Source organism: Brachyhypopomus gauderio, chromosome 9 (assembly GCF_052324685.1).
Source record: "Brachyhypopomus gauderio isolate BG-103 chromosome 9, BGAUD_0.2, whole genome shotgun sequence".
In the NCBI taxonomy this organism is placed as follows: Eukaryota; Metazoa; Chordata; class Actinopteri; order Gymnotiformes; family Hypopomidae; genus Brachyhypopomus; species Brachyhypopomus gauderio.
In genome coordinates, this window is record NC_135219.1 from 2,077,169 (window position 1) to 2,097,335 (window position 20,167).

The 20,167-nt window shown below is 47.9% G+C and overlaps 2 protein-coding genes across 3 annotated transcripts in view; both read right to left on the reverse strand.

Moving 5' to 3' along the window:
- Positions 1-671: 671 nt before the first annotated feature.
- katna1 (katanin p60 (ATPase containing) subunit A 1) lies at positions 672-11,242 on the reverse strand. Its single transcript, XM_077016417.1, has 11 exons — positions 11,130-11,242; positions 9,091-9,253; positions 8,819-8,958; positions 8,265-8,451; positions 6,070-6,185; positions 5,291-5,396; positions 4,846-5,004; positions 4,548-4,674; positions 2,471-2,602; positions 2,162-2,288; positions 672-1,858 (listed from the first exon to the last, which is right to left on the reverse strand). The coding sequence occupies exons 2-11, from the start codon at positions 9,250-9,252 to the stop codon at positions 1,660-1,662; spliced, it is 1,455 nt and encodes a 484-aa protein (XP_076872532.1). The 5' UTR covers position 9,253; positions 11,130-11,242; the 3' UTR covers positions 672-1,659.
- A 344-nt stretch (positions 11,243-11,586) lies between these two features.
- The window catches only part of mdn1 (midasin AAA ATPase 1), a 48,406-nt gene continuing 39,825 nt past the window's right edge, over positions 11,587-20,167 (reverse strand). For both annotated transcript variants that reach the window (XM_077016418.1, XM_077016419.1), the window contains 22 exons: positions 19,303-19,434; positions 18,953-19,131; positions 18,677-18,838; positions 18,328-18,465; positions 18,042-18,180; positions 17,755-17,930; positions 17,347-17,481; positions 17,098-17,239; positions 16,693-16,994; positions 16,322-16,486; positions 16,077-16,178; positions 15,771-15,975; positions 15,453-15,614; positions 15,135-15,295; positions 14,937-15,026; positions 14,615-14,730; positions 14,213-14,387; positions 13,979-14,052; positions 13,754-13,868; positions 13,598-13,664; positions 13,045-13,187; positions 11,587-12,888 (listed from right to left, as the gene is read on the reverse strand). In XM_077016418.1, coding sequence (XP_076872533.1) covers positions 12,703-12,888; positions 13,045-13,187; positions 13,598-13,664; positions 13,754-13,868; positions 13,979-14,052; positions 14,213-14,387; positions 14,615-14,730; positions 14,937-15,026; positions 15,135-15,295; positions 15,453-15,614; positions 15,771-15,975; positions 16,077-16,178; positions 16,322-16,486; positions 16,693-16,994; positions 17,098-17,239; positions 17,347-17,481; positions 17,755-17,930; positions 18,042-18,180; positions 18,328-18,465; positions 18,677-18,838; positions 18,953-19,131; positions 19,303-19,434 — 3,266 coding nt within the window. In that variant the 3' untranslated portion in view covers positions 11,587-12,702. The remainder of the gene's footprint in view (positions 12,889-13,044; positions 13,188-13,597; positions 13,665-13,753; positions 13,869-13,978; positions 14,053-14,212; positions 14,388-14,614; positions 14,731-14,936; positions 15,027-15,134; positions 15,296-15,452; positions 15,615-15,770; positions 15,976-16,076; positions 16,179-16,321; positions 16,487-16,692; positions 16,995-17,097; positions 17,240-17,346; positions 17,482-17,754; positions 17,931-18,041; positions 18,181-18,327; positions 18,466-18,676; positions 18,839-18,952; positions 19,132-19,302; positions 19,435-20,167) is intronic.

Below are 20,167 nucleotides of genomic sequence, written 5' to 3' on the forward strand. Positions count from 1 at the left end.
TGATTACAAGACCTAATCTTCTTACCAGTTGGGCAACACGGTGGCTTGGTGGTTAGCACGTTTGCCTCTCAGCACTGGGGTCTTGGGTTCAAGTCCCTATCTGAGTGGAGTTTCCATGTTCTCCCTGTGTTTGCGTGGGTTTCCTCCGGGATCTCCGGTTTCCTCCCACAGTCCAAAAACATGGAGGTTAGGTAAATTGGCAGTCCCTGACAAATTCTCCCTGAGTGTGTGTCTGTGTCTCTATGTTCAATAAAAAGTAGTGTCTGTGTCTGTGTGCGTGCGTGCGTGTGTGTGCTTGTATGCCCAGTGGTGGATGGTGCTTTGCCACTAGGGTCTGTCCTCTCTCCCCTTCCTGCACCCCATTCAGTCCCCCAGGTGGCTGTGGATCCCGGTAGAGAGTACGCTGTGCGCAATTGGCTGCCGCTTCTCGCCGGTATGTGTGTGATTGGTTGTCTGTGACTTGTACCTGTGTTAAATTGTAAAGCGCCTTGGGTATTCAGAAAGGCGCTATATAAATCGAACATTCATTCATTCAGTTACCACAACACTGTTTCCTACACTGGAATGAAGTCGTTGATACAACACTGTAGATTATGTAAAGAGCAAACTGATTATTTTAGAAGTATTTATTATAGTATTAACTTAGACATTTTAAAATAAGGAGAAAATGCTTTAGGAAAAAAATATAAACTTTATTAAATGTCAGTAAAGCAATGATTTGGCCATTTTTACATACAATTGCACAAAAGTGAAAGAGAAATTCTGGTTCATAAATGATAATCATCGATTAAAAATAACCTGGTCATGTTCTACAAGGCAGTTATCCCCACGACCGTGTCATGTTCTACAAGGCAGTGATCCCCATGAACGTGTCATGTTCTACAAGGCAGTGATCTCCAGGACTGTGGTCGGTCTGAAAGGTACAAGGCAGTAAAGTCAGCTGCTTGCTAAGCTTATTCAGGACAAAGACCTCACTGATGGGCAGTAGTGTAGAAGAATAGCAACTTCAAAATAAGTGAGATCACACCCTCACAACAAAGAAATGTTCAGATGTTTTCAAGTCTTGCGCACTTAAACATTTGTGTTTTTTTTGGTAGACAAAATGGCAAAGTTCATCAAAAATGTCAAGGTTGTCTTGCTGAAGGCATCTGGACCCGAGGCTCAAGGTTCCATGGAAATAATTGCTTGGTGGGTTAAAGCACGTAGCAGCTTCAGCTAAGCTCTTCAAAAGAGAAGGATAAACTGAAACATGAGTGTTTCGTTGTCCTATCCAAATTAATTCCATATTTCAGCAGCTTGTTAACTCTTTCTAGACCATTCCTCACGCTCAGAGCTCGTCGGGGTGTATAAAAATACAATAATTTGTGACAAAATAATTTAGATTCAACACCAATTTCAACAACGGATTCATCTTTGTCACTGAAAGTGGCTGCAAACCTGTCCCTGAATGTGCCCGATTACTGTCCCAACGTTCTTGGTGTCTACATGGCAACACACACCAAAACCATGGAAACTGGCCTTCAGTATTTCAAAGTGCTAAAGATGAAAATTAAGGTCATAACTGCAGGTTGCCAACTGCAGGTTATCCCCTACAGAGGGTACTGGGCGGAGCCAGCAGGAGGCGGAGTCAGCAGCAGGTGGAAGCAGCAGGAGGCGGAGTCAGCAGGAGCCGAACTCTGCGATCCACTTCTCGTATTTCTCCAGGTCTGCGGCCGAGACGGACTTGGACACCTTCTTCAGGGCCGTCTGGAAGTCCTCCATGGTGGTGGGCATGTGCATCTCGTCTCGCGAGATGTTACGGATCTCCTCGGGCGTCAGGCCCTCGATGCGTCGCCTCATCGCCATTAGAGACGCGTCCCTGCAACCCAAGCTCGTCCTTAACGACTTCTTTAGGGAAATATCAGTGTGGCGAACAGCCACGGCATTTGAACAAACTTTACCAGGGAACAGCTCGGGGTACAAAAACACTCCACTATGACTTACAACAGCGTTGTGCAGTGTTCAGAACACTCCGAGCACAAAAGTGAAAGAAAAGTGATTTGATGGAGGCTTACTGTCAAATTGCTGCCTTATAGGTACTGTGATGATGATTAACAAACCATATGGTGTTGTGTGGCTCTTCGAGCAAGGGGCTTATGGGATTGGGAGGTGAGAACCACACCTGCAGACATTGGTGATGTCGGCGCCCGAGTATCCTTCCATCTGCTCGGCAATCTTGTCCACGTCGACGTCATCGGCCAAGTCCAGCTCCTTCAAATTGATCTTCAGCAGGTCGACCCGACCTTTGGCTTCAGAACGCGCACACAAAACCCATCAAGCACGCAGTACACGCAAATACTACGAACTCAGTACGTTAAAGTGTGACCGGCAGCAAAATAACTTTCAGCTAAGCGCAACAGCAGAGCATGCTGGGTACTGGAGTTCTTGTAGTGGACCTCGGCGTAGTGGGGAATGCTGGGTGTTGTAGTACCTGAGGGCAGCGGGATGTAGATCCTTTTCTCCAGCCGGCGGCGCAGAGCTTCGTCGATGTCCCAGGGGAAGTTAGTGGCCGCCAGGACCATCACCATCTTAGACGGGTCGTTTTCAGACGTTCCTCCCACACCTGCGTGGCCCCCACAGAACACAAATGACACAAATTATTTCATCAACATGCAAAACCCAGCAGAAATATTCAGGATCCCATTCTGTTTATTTGCCAGATCTAAGAAATTCTCTTGACATAATCTACTCATATTCTGTGTTATGGCATCTAACAGAATATAGGAAGAATATAAACAAAACACACACACACACACACACACACACACACACGACCACCCACCCCCACACCCGCACACCCACCCCCGATCCCCGTGTCGTCTCATTGGCTCACTGGCTGATGCAGCTACAGCAGACAGGACAGGTGTGGCAGGTCAGCCTGACCTCTCTAACGTCTACGTTCTCCTCCCTTATCAGCGTCCGACACAACAGACATAATAACAACTCGAGAGCTGGTGTGCCCCCAATACACACGTACAGAAGCCCTTCCAAAAACCAGCAGGACAGCAAAACCCAGTCGTTCAGCAAGACTGCAGCACATAATCTCTGCAGTACCGGCCTTTGATAAACAATATTGCTGCAGGCTGGATTATGGAATTCACGTCTGTCAAAAAAGCCTTTCATAAAAGTATTTTTAAGCAGCATTCCAAGAACATCCTGAACAATCTCAATGCAATGCACAAATACCTTTGGTCAAAAATAATCCTAGCCAATCTTTAACTGCATTATATGACGTGGTCCATTATTGTGTAGTATCATATTGCAAAGTCTAATCTCAAAATACTGCAAGGCTTCTCAGTTCTCAGTTGCAGCTGTAGTTAGGCTTGTCCCGATCCGATATTTGGATCGGATCGGCAGGCACAAGAAAATGCCGATCCAGACTTCCGATCCATTTTTTATTTTTATTTATTTATTTATTTATTTTTTGATAGTCCGATCCTTGTTTTCCAGCGCACCCATTTAAATAATCCATTCCAGTTTTTGCTGTGTTTTCACCAGTGAGAGTAAAATCCGGTCCGTATTTTCCAGCACACTTTCAGCACAGCATAGCGGCTCCCCAATTTAGCTCAGTGGCATCTCCTAACCATTAAGACTGCCATGTAAATTTGAAGTTATCGGTAAAAATGTCAGTTGTGTGGGATTATTTTACCTTAAAGGACAACAAAGACGAAGAGGTAGAGTGCAACATATGCCACAGTAAAGTCAAGCGTGGTGGTAAAGCTGTAAGTTTAACTTTAATACAACCAATCTAATCAAGCATTTAGCGAAATACCACCATAAACAACATGAAGCGTTTCTAAAGAAAACCAAAGATTTCAATTCCATATTGAAATGCTCGTCTTTGTAAAAAAGAATCTCCCCATCATGCTCGGACTGCAGGCAGGGCAAACAATTGGAGTTGAAGGGAGTGTGTAGATGGAGATGGACCAGCAAAGTGTGGAGGAGATTGGGGGAGTAGAAGGCATTTTGCTTTTAAATAGTTTACGATATTTGCACAGATTTTTAAAAGCTTTGGTTTACACTTGTTCAAGAGCACTGATGCTGTTAATAGACTATTTTCTACTTAGGTTGTGTGTTTTGCTTTTTTAATACAATTTACAATATTATTTGCACTTATGGCTTTTTAAGCCTTGGTTTACTGATGCCATTTCTGTTTGTTATTTATTATTTTGTCTATTTTGAGTTTATTAATCGCTAAATAAACAGGCCAGTTTCTCCTTAACTTTCTCCTTAATTATTCAAACACACCCAATTCAGCTGGCTACTTGTTATCAAGAGTAAAACGCTTTTCAACATGAGTTTGACAACAAAGTAAGTTGGCTAAATAACAAACTTTAATACATGCTCGGATAGGCCGGTATTGGATCAGAAGTGCAAATAAATAATCGGTATCAGATCGGAAGTTCAAAAAGCTGGGATCGGGACATCCCTAGTTGTAGTAGTCCTGTTCAGCCTCTACAGTACACACACACACACACGCACACACACACACACACACACACACGTACCATCCATCTGTACCAGCAGCTCAGCCTTCACCCGTCTGCTGGCTTCGTGTTCCTCTGACGTTCCCCTGCGGCTGCACATGGAGTCGATCTCGTCGATGAAGATGGTGGTTGGAGCGTAGAACCGGGCCTACACACACACACACACACACACCCACACACACACACACACACACCCACACACAACGCTCTTAAGCACATCCATTACACATACTAGCATCTGTAGCGTCTAATTTGACAGTCTTAGCTGTGCAACAAACATGCAGTATGAACTAAAACGTGTGTGTGTGTGTGTGTTTACCATTTCGAAAAGCAGGCGCACGAGTTTCTCAGACTCGCCGCGGTATTTGGAGGTCAGCGTGGAGGAGGAGACGTTGAAGAAGGTTGTCCTGCACTCCGTCGCTACGGCTTTCGCCAGCAGGGTTTTTCCTGTGCCCGGTGGCCCAACCATTAGCACACCCTGAAATCAACGAACGGAACCGAACAGACCGGCAATTCAATATGCGCAATGATTTCAGCTCTTAGACCAACACAACATGAGTTTAAATGCCTTTCTTGGCCAGCAGAGGGTGCTGTAAATCAGACCCAATATCTGATGCAAACCTGCTACGGAAAGCGGAACAATGGCACGTTCTTCCTAATTTACCCTCAAAGCCTCAAAGTTTCTTGAATCCTGGGATTCGTCAGCTGAAGAATCCATAAAGCCCAAACCGGAGATCTGGTCCATCTGGAAACTGAAGCCATACCTTCCACGGCCGCCTGATCCCCTTGAAGAACTCGGGCATCCACATGGGCAAGACCACAGCTTCCTTCAGCAGCCTCTTGGCATCCTCGAGGTCGGCGATGTCATCCCTGGGAGGGGGGCGGAGTTACAGTAAAGAGGGGCGGGGTTGTGAGAGCAGCTTGTACATGCTCGCGTGTACACAAACATACCTGGATATGGCTGTGATGACGTTTTATAAAGGTCATGCGTGATTTATGTCAACACAGCCAACATGGGTCATATTTCAAGTGCGAACATTCGATCCCATACTGACTTATCAAAATGGGAAATACAATATTGACTATGGAACTATGGAGACGCACTGGTTGAGCACAATCATTTAATTTTTTTTTATTTATATCAAGTTCATAATCATGTAACAACTAGATATTGCATGTATGGATTTCACCTCTGACAGTATTATGTGTAATCCATGCATCCAGCACAGATCAGTTCAATATCTACTGACATTCAGTGCATCTTAGTTTAATAAATATCAGATAGTAAGAATTTAATAAAGACTCTTTATTTGACAAAAACATCTGCAATGACTCCTATATCAACGTAGATTTTGTGACAGGTCTCTACGAGCCAATTTTCAGAAGAAACTGGCGAAACTTCAATGAATTAACTTCTACCACAAGCAATGATTGAGCTACAAGGGTCAGCTCACACCAATAAGCTCCTCCTCTATGGTCTCGTCTGGTTTCTACTGATAGTTAGTGGTGCTAGCAGAGAGGATGGACGGAGAGATAAACCCACCACTTCACATTGGGGTTCTGGGAGATTATGTCTCGCTCCAACGCCTCAATCAGGTCCCTGTCTTCTCCCCCTCGGTCAAACTTCTTCACCTCAGTCTCTGTGACCTCAGGTTTGGTCTGGAAGTTGAAGAAGGGAAAGCACAGTAGCACTCTATTGTACAGTATTAGTAATACAACACAGAGAGAGAGAGAGAGAGAGAGAGAGAGAGAGAGAGAGAGAGAGAGAGAGAGAGAGAGAGGAGAGAGAGAGAGAGAGAGAGAGAGAGAGAGAGAGAGAGAGAGAGAGAGAGAGGAGAGGAGAGAGAGAGAGAGAGAGAGAGACTGGTGAACCCAGTAACAAAGGCACTCAAAACAAGCCACAAAACTACATTAAATGAGCAATTGTGCATTTGGTCTGAAGACACATGTAACATTGTTTTTTCTTTTGCACTCTGGCTCGCCTGCCTGTATTTGCCCTGAGAGGGAAACCGGTAGCACAGGTTGGCAACCGTGCTGTGTCAATACCGCCAGCGTTGTGCGGTTCACAGCTTCGGTGGAAGGTTTAGTGTTACACCGAGTCTGAGACACAATGTCCATTATGCAGACTGCAGAATGAAGGGGACTAATGACGGCCATGAAGGCTTCCCTCTGTTCTCTCCACCTGCCCACACCTCCCTCGTGTCCTTTCTGAATACATCAGAATCTGTACTAACATTTAAACAAAAACCGACACACAGGAACATAGACTAAAATAAAGCAAACTCTATGGAATTATTTATTAACAAAACCAAAATATTTCTGAATTTGTGTATCCAACATGAACATTTTCGTATTCACTACATCCTACAAGCTTCAGTTTATTACCCAATTTTTATTGTGTCTTCCGTGTTTTCTCAAGAGATCCTTGCTGTCTGTTTAAACAATCCACACAGATGTCTACGCCGTTCATTCACACATCCACACCGTTGGCAAATAACCTTGTGTCTCCTCAGTAAAGGTCCGCTGTATGTGCGTGGCATAGAGCTTCAAGACGTTACTGCTGACACTTGTCAGATCTTAAGCGCGTGCACTAAAGCTTCGATTAGGTTCAGCCGAGTCCACAGGTACGACCACCATCACCACAACAAGCTCTCCAAACTCGTCAAATAAGACTCTTATCTCATCTGCAGGTTCACTACTTCACATGAAAATGTTCTTGGAGAAAAACGTGCAGATGAACTGGCAATTCATCTCTGTTTATCTCCTAATGCTCCTCAACCTTTTCAAGATTTGCAAGTCTGGTTGCTTTAACTGTTCCTTAAATTGAATGTCCACACCATCCAGCATCTTGTATACTATTCCTCTGGTGTTATGACTGTCTCTGCTACAGAATTTGTTCCGTTTTGTCGAGTCGAGCAAACATCTTCAACCATCTTCAGATGTTTGGAAATGGACCGGCTGCACTGATTTAGACACTAAAGCTCTTTTATGCTTCCAAAAGTCCAAGAACCATCATGGCCTACAGGTAGTGATCTAGGAGACCACGGGCCCTCGTGCCTGAATCCAGAACAACCGAGACCATTTGTTCCAAACTAGACAACACAGCCTCGTTCCAAGAAGTAAACCTGCAGCTAACCAACATACCGTCAGTCTATTCAGAACCAGATGTTTCACTATTTTGGTATGACCCTGTAATATAGCCAGCGAACAGCCTCAATACACACAGCCAATGGTTAGCTAGTAAACGCTAGCTGATGCGATGTCACTCACGTGCTTGTTCAACATTAGTTCCTATAGTGGAAGTGTTAAAGAGCTAGCAGGTTTTCGTTTTAAATCAACATGGCTACTAACTCGTTAGTTCGCTGCCTATTTCTGACACCTGTGGTTCAAAAGCTCCTGGTGATCCTCATCTTTTCAGGTGGCACGATATCTACAAAGTATAAACGTGTTGGCATGGACTAAATGATGGTAATCATGCGGTGCAGGCCACAGAAGAAAGGGAAGTGAGTTATTCCATTTTCCACTGATCTGCTGTCCACCTCCGAGTCTGGCAGGAAGAGTGATGCTCACACCCGACATGGGCCATCAGATCTCGGCCAACCAACTGCCCACCATTTCAGCCAATCAGTTGCTAGCATGACTAAATTTGTTGTCTTTGATGCATAGCGTCTGAGAGGGCACAGAGGAACACTCCATCAATCCATCCATCCATCCATCCATCCATCCATCCATCCATACCTTATCCTCTTTCTGCTTGGGTGTGTTTTCTTTCTTGTCTTTGCCCTTCTGAGCTTTCCCTCGGTCACCATTGGTAATCCGCGGCGACTGTCGGTTCTGGAAGCGTGGACCGGCGCTGAGCCTGCTTCCATGGCCTTTAGCATCTCTACTCGGCACAGCGGGGCGCCGGACTGGACACGGGGATGACCTGGACATGGTCACACACCCACACGTGCACTTCACTGTTGGGGGAATCTCCCTTTAAAAGTTTCATCTGATGCTAAACAGACTTGCCTGTAAAAGCCATTTCAAGCATCACCATCAAACCATGTCGCAGTGTAAATAAGGAGACGTCTGAATATTAATCCAGCACACGTGAGACTTCTTGTGTTTTAAATATCACTGAAACTGCTCACAAACTCCCCAAGCCCAACAACCACTGCATCCACAAATGTGACAAACGTCAAATGAACTGCCAAACTAGGTGTGTAGACCGAAGAACACTAGGTGGTGTTGAACAAGGTCAGAGCTGACGGAAATCCTCCAGCCACGTCAGATCTCACACGCAGGTGTACCTGTGTTCCACCTGAACGGGAAGGAGATCATTCTCCTGGCTGACGCTGCTGGGCTTGGGCGCAGCCTCCATCTGGAAGCTCTCCAGGGTGGTCATGATGTCCCTCACATGTTTGTTCTCCTCGTCTATTTCCTGCCATACCTGTTCAGAAAGATGCAGACACACTGCGTACCGACCACCAAACCTTTTGGCGGGCCACACAGAGCTTCGGATACAGGGGCTATGAGGGGTCCGGATATCATCGGTACCGTGTCCGAGGAGCGTGGCTCTTACCTGTTGCCATTTCTTCTGCAGAGCCGTGTCTCGCACTGAAATCAAATACTTCTTGATCTGCTCCAGGACCCCCTGATAACAAACCGTCGCCGAGCTGTAGTTCCCCAGCAGCGCGTACTCTCTGGCCAGCTTGACGTTCTCGCTGATCTCCAACAAACTCATGCTGCAAGTGCCAAATCAATCAATCATCAGTTATTTATATAGCACCTTACACAACCAGAGTTGACCAAAGCGCTGTACACAATAGAATCAATTAGTATGGTCTTAAAGATTTCGTCTGTGTGCAGATGGTAATGTTACCATTTGCAAATTATTAGATGTTGAAACTCGTCCTAAATAAGTATGTTTTAAGTTTGGCTTTAAATATTGGTAGATCAGTGATGGAACGTGGAACAGTAGGCAAGGCATTCCACAATTTAGGACCTGCTACCGCGAAAGACCGATCACCCCACTGCTTACACCTAGACCGTGGAACCTCCAGTAGATATTGTCCACCTGAACGAAGATCTCTGCCAGGCTGATGTAACTTTAAAATGTCACATGTGTAGGGAGGTGCAAGTCCATGGACTGCACAGAAAACAAACAACAGGATTTTAAACTGAATTCTAAATTTTACTGGGAGCCAGTGAAGAGAGTAAAGAACAGGAGTAATATGATCGTGCTCGCGAGTGTTGGTAAGAAACCGGGCAGCTGCATTCTGAACCAGTTGCAGGCGATGGAGCGATGCTTGACTTAGTCCAATGTACAGTGCATTGCAATAATCCAGATGTGAACTAACGAAGGCATGGATTGCTTTTTCAAGGTCATTATTGTTCAGAAAAGGTTTTACTCTGGTAAGGAGGTGCAGTTGAAAGAAACTTGCCCTCACAACAGAATGTATCTGAAGGTCAAATTTCAGACTTGAGTCCAACTTTACCACCAGATTTGTAACCACTTCACTGTAGTGGGGATGTAAAGCACCCAGACAAGGTGTGACTGCATCAAGCAGGTGTGTTGCACCAAACAGAATACACTCAGTCTTGCTCTCATTTAGACAGAGGAAATTCTGATGTCGCTCATACACGTTTGGACGGACTCCATGGCAACTAGACAGTTTGGCAAAGTGGGTAAATAGATTTGTCATCTGCATACAAATGGAATGAAATATTGTGCTTTTGAATTAATGATCCTAATGGAAGCAAATACAAACTAAACAGAACTGGGCCCAGGATGGACCCCTGTGGGACACCAGAGGTCAGAGTGGCTGACGAGGAGAAAAAGTCATTAATCATCACAGAAAAAGTTATATCGGTGAGATATGATCTGAACCACCGTAGTACAGATGGAGGCCCACATGATGAGCCAGATGTGCCAGGAGGACTGAGTGGTCCACGGTATCAAACGCTGCAGTAAGGTCCAACATCACTAACAGCACAGGTGTTTTTGCATCAAGAGATAGAAGAATGTCATTTTGAACTTTCAGAAGTGCAGGTTCAGTGCTGGGACGTGTTCTGAAACCAGACTGAAATTTCTCAAAAATTTTGATTATTCTCCAAAAATGGCTGCAACTGTTGCACCACCCTTTCCAAAACCTTTGACAGAAACGTTAGATGGGACACGGGTCTGAAATTTGACAGTACTGTCAATGACATGATTAAAACGTGAAGAGCACAAATCTAACAGGCACAAGGCAGCACACAGTAGAAGTGAACCAGACCCAGATACTCTGGTCGCCTTCCCTACGATACCCACGATAGCTAGGCTAGCTAATTAATAGGGGGAAATATTCACTACAAAAAACTAACCTAACTTTATTGCGAAACTGCTGAATGAGAAAAGACTAACTGAATATAAATGTCTAGAGTCTTTGTAAACTATTCTCAGGCTGGCGTATCTCTTAATAAACTGCTGCCTGGCAATGAGGCGCCAGCAGTTCGTAAACTTTTATACGGGCGGCTCGCTAGCTTTCTACCTGAACACAAACGGACAAAACTTACTTATTTACCGCGTTTCAAAAAAGAAGCAACATTCACGATGTGTAAGATCAACGCATAACTTACACCAGAGGGGTAGTTAATATCCAAAGCCACCGGGGGTTCACTCACTCCACTTGGTCCGGAACGCTGAAGTTTGGAAGGACTAGTATGTGTTAGTGTGCGACATTTTTTTAAAATAAAAGTCACCTATTATAAAATAAAAGTCCTGTGTATTGTTAGTACTTAAACAAAGCAGATTATTTGATCGAAAATAATTCCGGGTTCATTACAATTGAGCACATCGTAATCTCCTATCAGCATTACCAATTTAACAATAATTTGTCTTAATTCTTTTCAAATCAGTCCTGGTAAAAAATAAAAAAAAAATCTCCATTATATGCATCCCTATTTATTCAGTGCATACACTTCTCAAACAATTCTTAACATATGTTAAGCACAGAATAACTGTACTTTATATAAGTACAAACAATATACATATTTTTTACATTAATGGGGACATTAAATCAGGCCATCATGAAAGTACAGGTCCAAAATTTTTTATTCTTTTCATTGATATCAGCAAATATTTAATGAACCAAGATGTTGAGGGACGGTAGCTAAAGACCCAAGACACACACTGCATTACGGGTGGAAATGAAGTCCACATGAAGAAACATTTTTGCTTATTGAGGCTACCAGCTTGAACACAGAATGCACATACTAAACAGGGTCAGTGTATGTATCTCCTAAATGTAATTCAATAAAAATTAGGTCAAACAAATCATATATAAAGTAGATATGCTTGATAAGAGATGTAGTTAAATGTCTACATGTGTAACCAAGATCTGTCCGTTCCTTGCAGGTTCCTGCAGAACTAACAGTGCTGTTCCGTAACACAGGTAATCATAATCAAACGACTCCTCTAGCAAGTGTTCATGGCGAGTGACTAGAGCCTGATGTCGTAGTCCGAATCCTTAAAAAATGGGCTCAGGCAAGGAGTTCTGCACATACTGTCACTGATTAGTAAAGAGAGGGCAAATGGGGTTGGGGTGGTTTTTAAAAAGGCACATTTTTGCTGGATTTCTTCAAACGCGTCAGGACATGAATGTCCGCATGCACGTGTAAGTCAGTTTTCAGGCGTGACGTTAGACCAGCGTCAGCAGTGCCGTTCACACTCTGCGAGCAGTGTCCGTATCTCGGGACCGCACGTGTACGGGTGAAGGGGGGGGGGGGGGGGGGCAGGGGAACAGAGGAACCTCTACAAGTCCACATTTGCCAAGTTCAACTTAAGGTTCACTCAAAATGAGAGTCACATTTGCTTTCACTTCTGAAGACAGGGGGAGAGGGTCGTGCAAAGGTTTAATGACCAAGAACAAGAGAGAGAGAGAGAGAGAGAGAGAGAGAGAGAACGAAAGAGCAAAACCATCCAAAGCTCTTTGAATTTCTAATCACTGAGAGGAACAGTGAGAGCGATCATCGCTACCAAACTACGATTCAATAAAATAATATCAAAATTAAGAGGAAAGAAAAAAGGCACATGTACAGCAGTCCGACGTGTGTATGCGAGTGTCTCCATGTCCAGGAGGGCTTAGCAGCAGCACGGGGGGGTGCGGAGTTTGTGCAGTCATGTGACCCCTCCAGAAATGGCTCCCACCCCTCACTGGTCCGTGGCGGTGACGAGCTCGAACCACTGCCTGAGCGCGTCGCTCAGCGTCTCCGGCAGGGCGTTGACGTCACGCAGGATCACGTAGAAGGGGAAGGGAAACTCCTCCATGTAAGAGCGGATCTCCGGAAGCTCTCCCGGCCCTTTGAAGATGGGCACTTTGATGTCCAGTATGGAGTCCTGGTTCGAAGAGATGCACGATTGGTGAGGCTCACAATAAACCGAGTCTGACCTTCAGAGATTCCTTTCGTTCTGAGGAGCCGTGGTAGATAAGTTCTGAGATGGTTTCATCGGGTTATTTATGTGTAGGGATGTGTGTTTGGGATGGACGCCTACCCTGGAGTTGGGGTTGTCCAGCACCACGAATATAACAAAGACGTTCGCACTGCGCGCCTCTTGAACCGCAGCCGCCACCCTCTCCTTCCCCTCCAGGAACAAGCCCCTGCCGTCGGACACGATCAGCAGCAGCTGAGCCGTTTCTGACAGAGAGAGAGAGAGAGAGAGAGAGAGAGAGAGAGAGAGAGAGAGAGACAGAGACAGACAGAGACAGACAGAGACAGACAGAGACACAGAGAGAGAGAGAGAGAGACAGACAGAGACAGACAGAGAGAGACAGAGACAGAGAGAGAGAGAGAGAGACAGAGAGAGAGAGAGAGAGAGAGACAGAGACAGACAGAGACAGAGAGAGACAGAGAGAGAGAGAGAGAGACAGAGAGAGAGAGAGAGAGAGAGAGAGAGAGACAGAGACAGAGAGAGAGAGAGAGAGAGAGAGAGAGAGAGAGAGAGAGAGAGAGAGAGAGAGAGAGAGAGAGAGAGAGAGAGAGCAGCTCAGTGGTCTGAATGGGCTTCAGGAAGAGACACAGGAAGCAGGAAGTGTGAAGCAGGCTACCTGTGCTTGGTGAGCTGGGGTTCTGCTGTCTAGCTGCCACAAACATGTTGGCTGAAGTCTCTAAAAACTAGAGAAGCAGAATAAAAGACACAGAGTCAGACAGCCAGTAGGACACCAGCGTCAGGAAAGGCCAAAGATCTGGGGGAGGGGCTTAACCTGAGCTATTCTGGTCTTCTTCTGCTGGAACTGGCAGAGACGTAGTACTCTGGCTCCCGATTGGTCATTGAACTGCTGGTGGAATGGGTGGAGCAACTGAACGCTCTCCCCAAAGCTGTAAACAAACAAACAAGCAAATCTACAAGAAAGCCCGGTAGAGATGGGTGGAGCCAGAGCCCCGGTGTGGAGGAAGAGGAGGATGAGGAAGAGGAGGAGAGGTCTGACCTGCACACTGCCACCTGGCCGACCTCGAGGAGGGTCAGAGCGTTCACGATCACAGAGACGGACTCAAACGCCATCTACGGCACACGCGCATACATGCGGCAAGTGAACCAACAGACTTCGGTTAGACAGTTGTGTGTTTACAACTTGAGAAAGACGATCTAAAATAACTGCATCCACCACCATTACAGTCTGAAGCGACAGACGCGAGACACCGAGATGGTGGAGACGGCGGACCTGTTTGGAGTGGTTGTCCACCATGCTGGACGAGTCGTCCACGGCCAGGCAGATCTGGTACTCCCTCTTGCTGGGCTTGGTCCGCCGCAGCCAGATCTTGTCCTTGCGGAACTGGCTGGCGATGTAGGGGATGACCTTACGCATGTTCAGACGCTTGCCCGTGCGGAAGTCCCCCCTGCTCCCGGGCGGGTGGGGTGGGTGGGGTGGGGGGGTAGATGTGGGGAGGGGGGGGGGGGGGTAGAAGGTTTACAAAGAGGGGGAAAAGAAAACCACGATGCAGAGAACCAAATGATTGAAATGCATTTGAAGGCACGTATGACTTGACAAAGAGAAAAGAGAGAGAGAGAGAGAGAGAGTGTGTGAGAGAGAGTGTGAGAGAGACAGTGTGAGAGAGAGACTGACTTGAGTTTGGCGGCCTGTGTGGGCTCCAGGACGAGCCGCAGTTGCTCACACAGCTGTTGAGACAGAGGAGAGGTGAGAGCCTGGTACTGGTGCCACATCACTGCTGCTTCCTTCTCCTGTAGGACACACACACACACACACACACACACACACAGTCAAAAAGGAGCTCCGAATTGCACAGGCATCCCAAATCAGACGTCCCCAAACCCTGGTGAGTGATATTTGGCCCCCCTGCCTGAAGCTGCAGCCGTATTGTTCTAGGTGTGTGCGCCCCCCAGTGTCAGGAGTAGGTGGTGCGCGTGCTCGGGCCTGCGGGCCTCACCTCCTCCTGAGACCCGGAGCCTTGTCTCTGCCAGTCCTCCAGCTGCAACTCCAACTCTCTCCTCAGCAGCTCGGGGTCCTTGACTGGGAGCTGTGACACACACACACACACACACGTCAGTATAACAGGGTCTGTGTTTGTGTACTCTGTGTGTGACACTTCTGCGGGTGTGTCTCTCTGACGGAGTGGTACTGATACCTGGAGCGATTGGGTCAGTAATTCTGGCACAGTGTGGATGGTGGACTCCGTACTCCTCTCCTTCATCTCCTCTTCATCACAGCTGCTCTTTGGCTCCGCCTTCTCCTTCTCCTCCTCCTCCTTAGCCTCTCTCTGGTTCTCTAGCTCTCCGCTGTCGAGACCTGAGATCAGAACGAGACACGGACAACGGACATGGAGAAACGAGTCAGCTCGCCAGACTGATCCGAGACCAGCCGTGAGGGTTTGGAAGGTGTGTGTGGTAGCTCGCCAGACTGATCCGAGACCAGCGGTGAGGTGTGGGGCGTGTTGGGGGCGGACCTCTGCGAGAGGCGGAGCTCTCCAGCCTCTCCGGCTTCAGCTCGGGAGCCTCCACGGCCTGTAGCTCCTCCTCTTCCTCCGCGTCCATGGCCACGTCCTTGTCGGTTCTGTCCACCTCGGGCTTGGTGCCGGCGGGCCTCTGCTGCTCCGCGCTGGCCGTGTCTGGGGGAGACGAACGGAGTCGGACCGAGAGAGTGTCAGTGGACACGCCAACTGACCCTCTGTGTAATAGTGTGGGTGTGTGTGCGTGTGTGTGTGTGTGGGTGTGTGTGGGTGTGTGTGGGTGTGTGTGTGTGTGTGCGTGTGTGTGCGTCTCACCGTATGTCTGAGCGTCATGCTGCTCCTCCCCCTGCCTGATGTGCTCGTATAGGTCGGACTCGTGCGGCGTATCCATGGCAGCGTCTGGCTCCTCCTGCCGCTGTTGCTCCGCCCTCTCCGCCGTACGCAGACGCTTGTGCACACGCTCCCTGGCGTCGCCCAGAGAGCGCTCGTTATCCGCATGGCCTGGCTTCCGCTTGAAACTCTGCACGTACACGCACGCACGCACACACACACACACACACACAGTTACTACACAAGGTTGTGTGGGTGGAGGTGCTGCTCCAGTGATGGAGGGACTCTGACCTGGGTGTTCCTCTCTCTCTGCCTCCGAGAGGTCATCCTGGCCATCAGTCTGGAGTCGTGACCCTCTGCCTGGCTGGCGTCTGCCGCACCGCTGCCGTGCTCCTGGGGAGGGGGCGGGGCACAAAGACAAGGGGGCGTCGGTCAACAGGTGGGGGTGGGGCGAGTGACGCCATGACGCTATAAACGTGCGAGGGAAGTGTGAAGTTAGAGCGCTGCGACAAACAGGAAGTGTGGGGAGGGGGCACCTCTTTGGCCTGGTCCCTTTCCGACGCAGCACCCGCCAGCTCCATCGCCGTGTCACTCTGGACGTTCTCCTCTCCTGTCTGGCCCTCTGATGCATGCTCCTTCCTCTCAGCAGAGTTCACCTGGGCATCATCATCATCCTCCTCCTCACCACCTGTCTCCTCCTCCTTATGAACGTCACAAATACATTTTTTTAAATCGATAAAAGCGGATCACCAATAGGACAACAGCGCTCTGGTAACGATCACACTCAACGCCAGTAACAAAAAAAGATTAGGAAATTAATTAACACCCCTTTAATTAAATGTTAATTAGATGCCCAGTTAACCAGTTAATCATCTGTCCCAGGATGTGCAGTGTAATGTGAGCACACCTTTGGTTTCTTGCCCTGATCCGCAGGGATCGCCTTGTCTTCATCTCGCCCTTCCTCCTCTCCTCTCTGCTTCTCTTCCTCATCCTCATCCTCGCCTTCACTTTCTCCATCCTTGTCTGATGCGGAGTCTCCGCCCCCCTCCGAAAGTCCCGCCTCTTTTTCAGCTTTCACTTCATCGTTGTCTTGTTCTCCTTCGCCATCCTTCTGGTCTGCGGGCGTCTCTGTGCCTCCTTCCTCATCCTCCTCTTCGCCCTCCTCCTTCACCTCCATGGGTTCGTCCTCTATGTCATACGGGTTCTCGACTGCAGGACGAAGAACGCGGGAGCAAGATGAGCGGAGGTCAAAGTGCGGGCGCGAGCTTCCAGCGAGTGGCGCCTTTCAAACGGGCGTCATCGTCTTACTTACCTTCGTCCTCTCCGTCCTGGTCTCCTCCTCCCTGCTCGTCCTGGTCCAGGTTGAGCTCCTCAGGCAGGTCCATGCCCTCTAGCTCCGCACGCTTCTCCTGCTCACCGTGGTAGGGGTCCACCTCGTTGTCATCAAACTCTCGCTACGCACGCACACACACACACAAACCAATCAATCATAATTTTCTTCACACACAAACACGCATACTTTTATGTCCAGGGTGTGCGCTCCTGCCCCAGGACTACACACCTCGTCCACCTGCTCGTGCACTTCCTCTCGCTGGTCTTCTCCGTCTGGCGCTCGCTCTTTGTCCCGTTTCTTCTGGTCCTTGTCGGACTCGCCGGCCTCCGCGTTGTCGTCCTTGGCGACCAGCTCCGACTCTCTCTGAGGAAAGGCACCGGGACAATTAAGTCCACCGCCACGGCAACACACCAGTGTGGCCGCTCTAATCTTCTCAGGTGCATTTCAACATCTATGACCATTTTGGCTTCATTTAGATTGGAAGGTTTATAGTTATTCGATAAAAACTTTACATTAACCATTCGGGTAAAACTTCATCACAGGTCAACCCAGACATTCATTCTAGGTCCAAGAATATTAAGTACATCAGGTTTCTAATATAAAACAAACAAACAAACAAAAAACATCGGTTGACACCTGGTCCATCCCTGGGCCGGACTCTTCCTCTTTGTCACTGCCAAGGTCGTCTTCATTGTCGTCTTCATCACCCCACATCCTTTCATCCAGGGTGTCAGTCGGCCCCTCCCCCAGGTCTCCCATCTTCTTATCCAACTCCTCATTCTCTTCTTCATCAGAGTCTTCCTCATTTTCTCCTGCGTTCGAGAGGAGGGCCAGTTACAGGAACAATAATGTTCACGGCCTAAACTGAATGATCAACCGGTTTCCTTAGAAACCCGCAGGAGCCCAGTCGGGTTTTCGCGAACCTGCTTCTCGTGCCTCTCCATCGTACGTCTTTCCATCGAAGTCCTCCGACATCTCGATAGCGTTGTCTTCTTCTTTAACGTCCCGCTGGTCTGGCTCCTCCTCTTTCTTTTCCTGTCCTTCCCTAAAAGTGTCCTCAACCTGAAGAAAAAAAATAAAAAAGCACATCAGTGAACCGTAACTTAGCGTTCTGTATTCTGTCCCTCAGGTCGGGTCTTTAAGGAATCTGCTTTACTGTTCTTGTTGCGACCAGATCGGGTGTGCGTTACCGGATCGGGGGTGCGTTACCTGGTCTTCGTTCTCAATTTTGTCGCTGACGTCTTTGACACCCTCGCCCTCACCAATCCCTCCGCCCTCGTAGTCATGGAATTCCGTCGATCCTTCTCCATCACCTCCACCCATTAGCTCCTGGGGCAAGCAAAATCCCTGTGTGTGTGTGTGTGTGTGTGTGTGTGTGTGTGTGTAGGGAGGGAGAAATAAAGAGAGAAGCTCTTAAAAATTCTTAAAACTCCTAAAAAATTTGACGACTTTCATTTTTTCTTGACCATACAATTTATATTTGCGGAATTCTACACACGACTACGGTCCAGAACTGTAATTTGCAGTAGGTAGGAAATAAGAGGAACACTGGCGCCACCTTCTGGGCGAGGTCGGTGAAGACGTTGGCAAGGACGGAGAGCAGCTTCCCCGTGCTGCGGTGTGTGGCCATGCACACGGCCACGTACCAGCGGGCCAGCTCAGAGTACACGACCAGAACCGGCTCCAGCCGAACCAGCTCCCTGCACGCCTCCCTCAGCTCCTACACACACAACCACACACACACACACAAACACACACAACCACACACACGTGTAATTGCGTGGCAAACACTGGAGCGAATGTGAATCTCGTGCTCTTGTGAGAAGAAGCTCACAGCTGAGTCCTGCGGTGGGCCAGAGTCTCCACGGCAATGAAGCATCTCTAGCAGACGGTCCGTCGCCCCGACGACCTCAGGCAGGGCCAGACAGGCCACGTCGGCCCCCAAGTCCTCCTCCATCAGCCGGCTCAGGTGGCCCGGTTTCAGCAGCTCCTCACATACCTCGGAGTCACTCTCTAGAGTGGACACATACACACACACACACACACACACACACACACACACACACACACACACACACACACAAAAATACATAAAGCACATAAAAAGGGCGTTGGTGGCAGGCGTGTGGAACGGTGTGTGTGTGTGTGTGTGTGTGTGTGTGTGTGTGTGGTCCATCTCCGCACCTCTCCTGCTGTCGGGCTCTCCCTCTTCCTCACGCTCTCTCCTCTTCACCAGGTTCTGCACAGCACACAGGACCGTGTTGATGGTCCTCTCCACCTGCTCCGTGAACTCGGCCCGGAATGGCGTGGCTGGACCTGGAGGAGGACGTCTAAATTCAGACCTCCGCTCATATCAATCTCTCCTTTCAAAGTTCTCACTGGAAGTTACATCAGCAAAATCAGCCTACTACAGAAAGAATTTTTAATCATCTGCATCCAATCCACGCAAGCTATTCAGTATTTTTTTCTTCTCTCCTTAACTCTCCCTCACCCCCTCCTCCATCCTCTCTCACTCCTGAGGATTTTGTCGTCTTCTTTGAAGAGAGGATTGCAGCAGTCCGTCAGTCCTTCTCCCCGGCTCCCAACCTTCCTACTAGTACCTCTAACCCAACACTCAACTCCTTGTCTTCTTTCTCTCCTCTCTCCTCAGACAAGATACATCAACTTCTGACTTCTAGCAATCCTATTACATGCCCACTGGATCCAATTCCTTCCACTCTTTTCCAGAATATGTCAAGAGAACTCCTTCCGTTCATCTCAGCAATCATCAACAACTCCTTAAGTTTTGGGTCATGTACCTACCGTGTTCAAGATGGCAAGGGTGATACCAATCTTGAAATAAGCAACACTTGACACCTCTGACATGAACAAAAACAGACTTTCACTTCTTTCTTTTCTATCAAAAACTTTGGAGCGAGAAGTCTATGACTAATTATCTCTCTTCCTCACCCAGAACCAACTCCATGATCCTAATCAGTCTGGCTTCAAACGGGCACACTCAACAGAACCTGCACCCAAAGCAGTGACCGAGAAGCTCCATGCTGCCAAG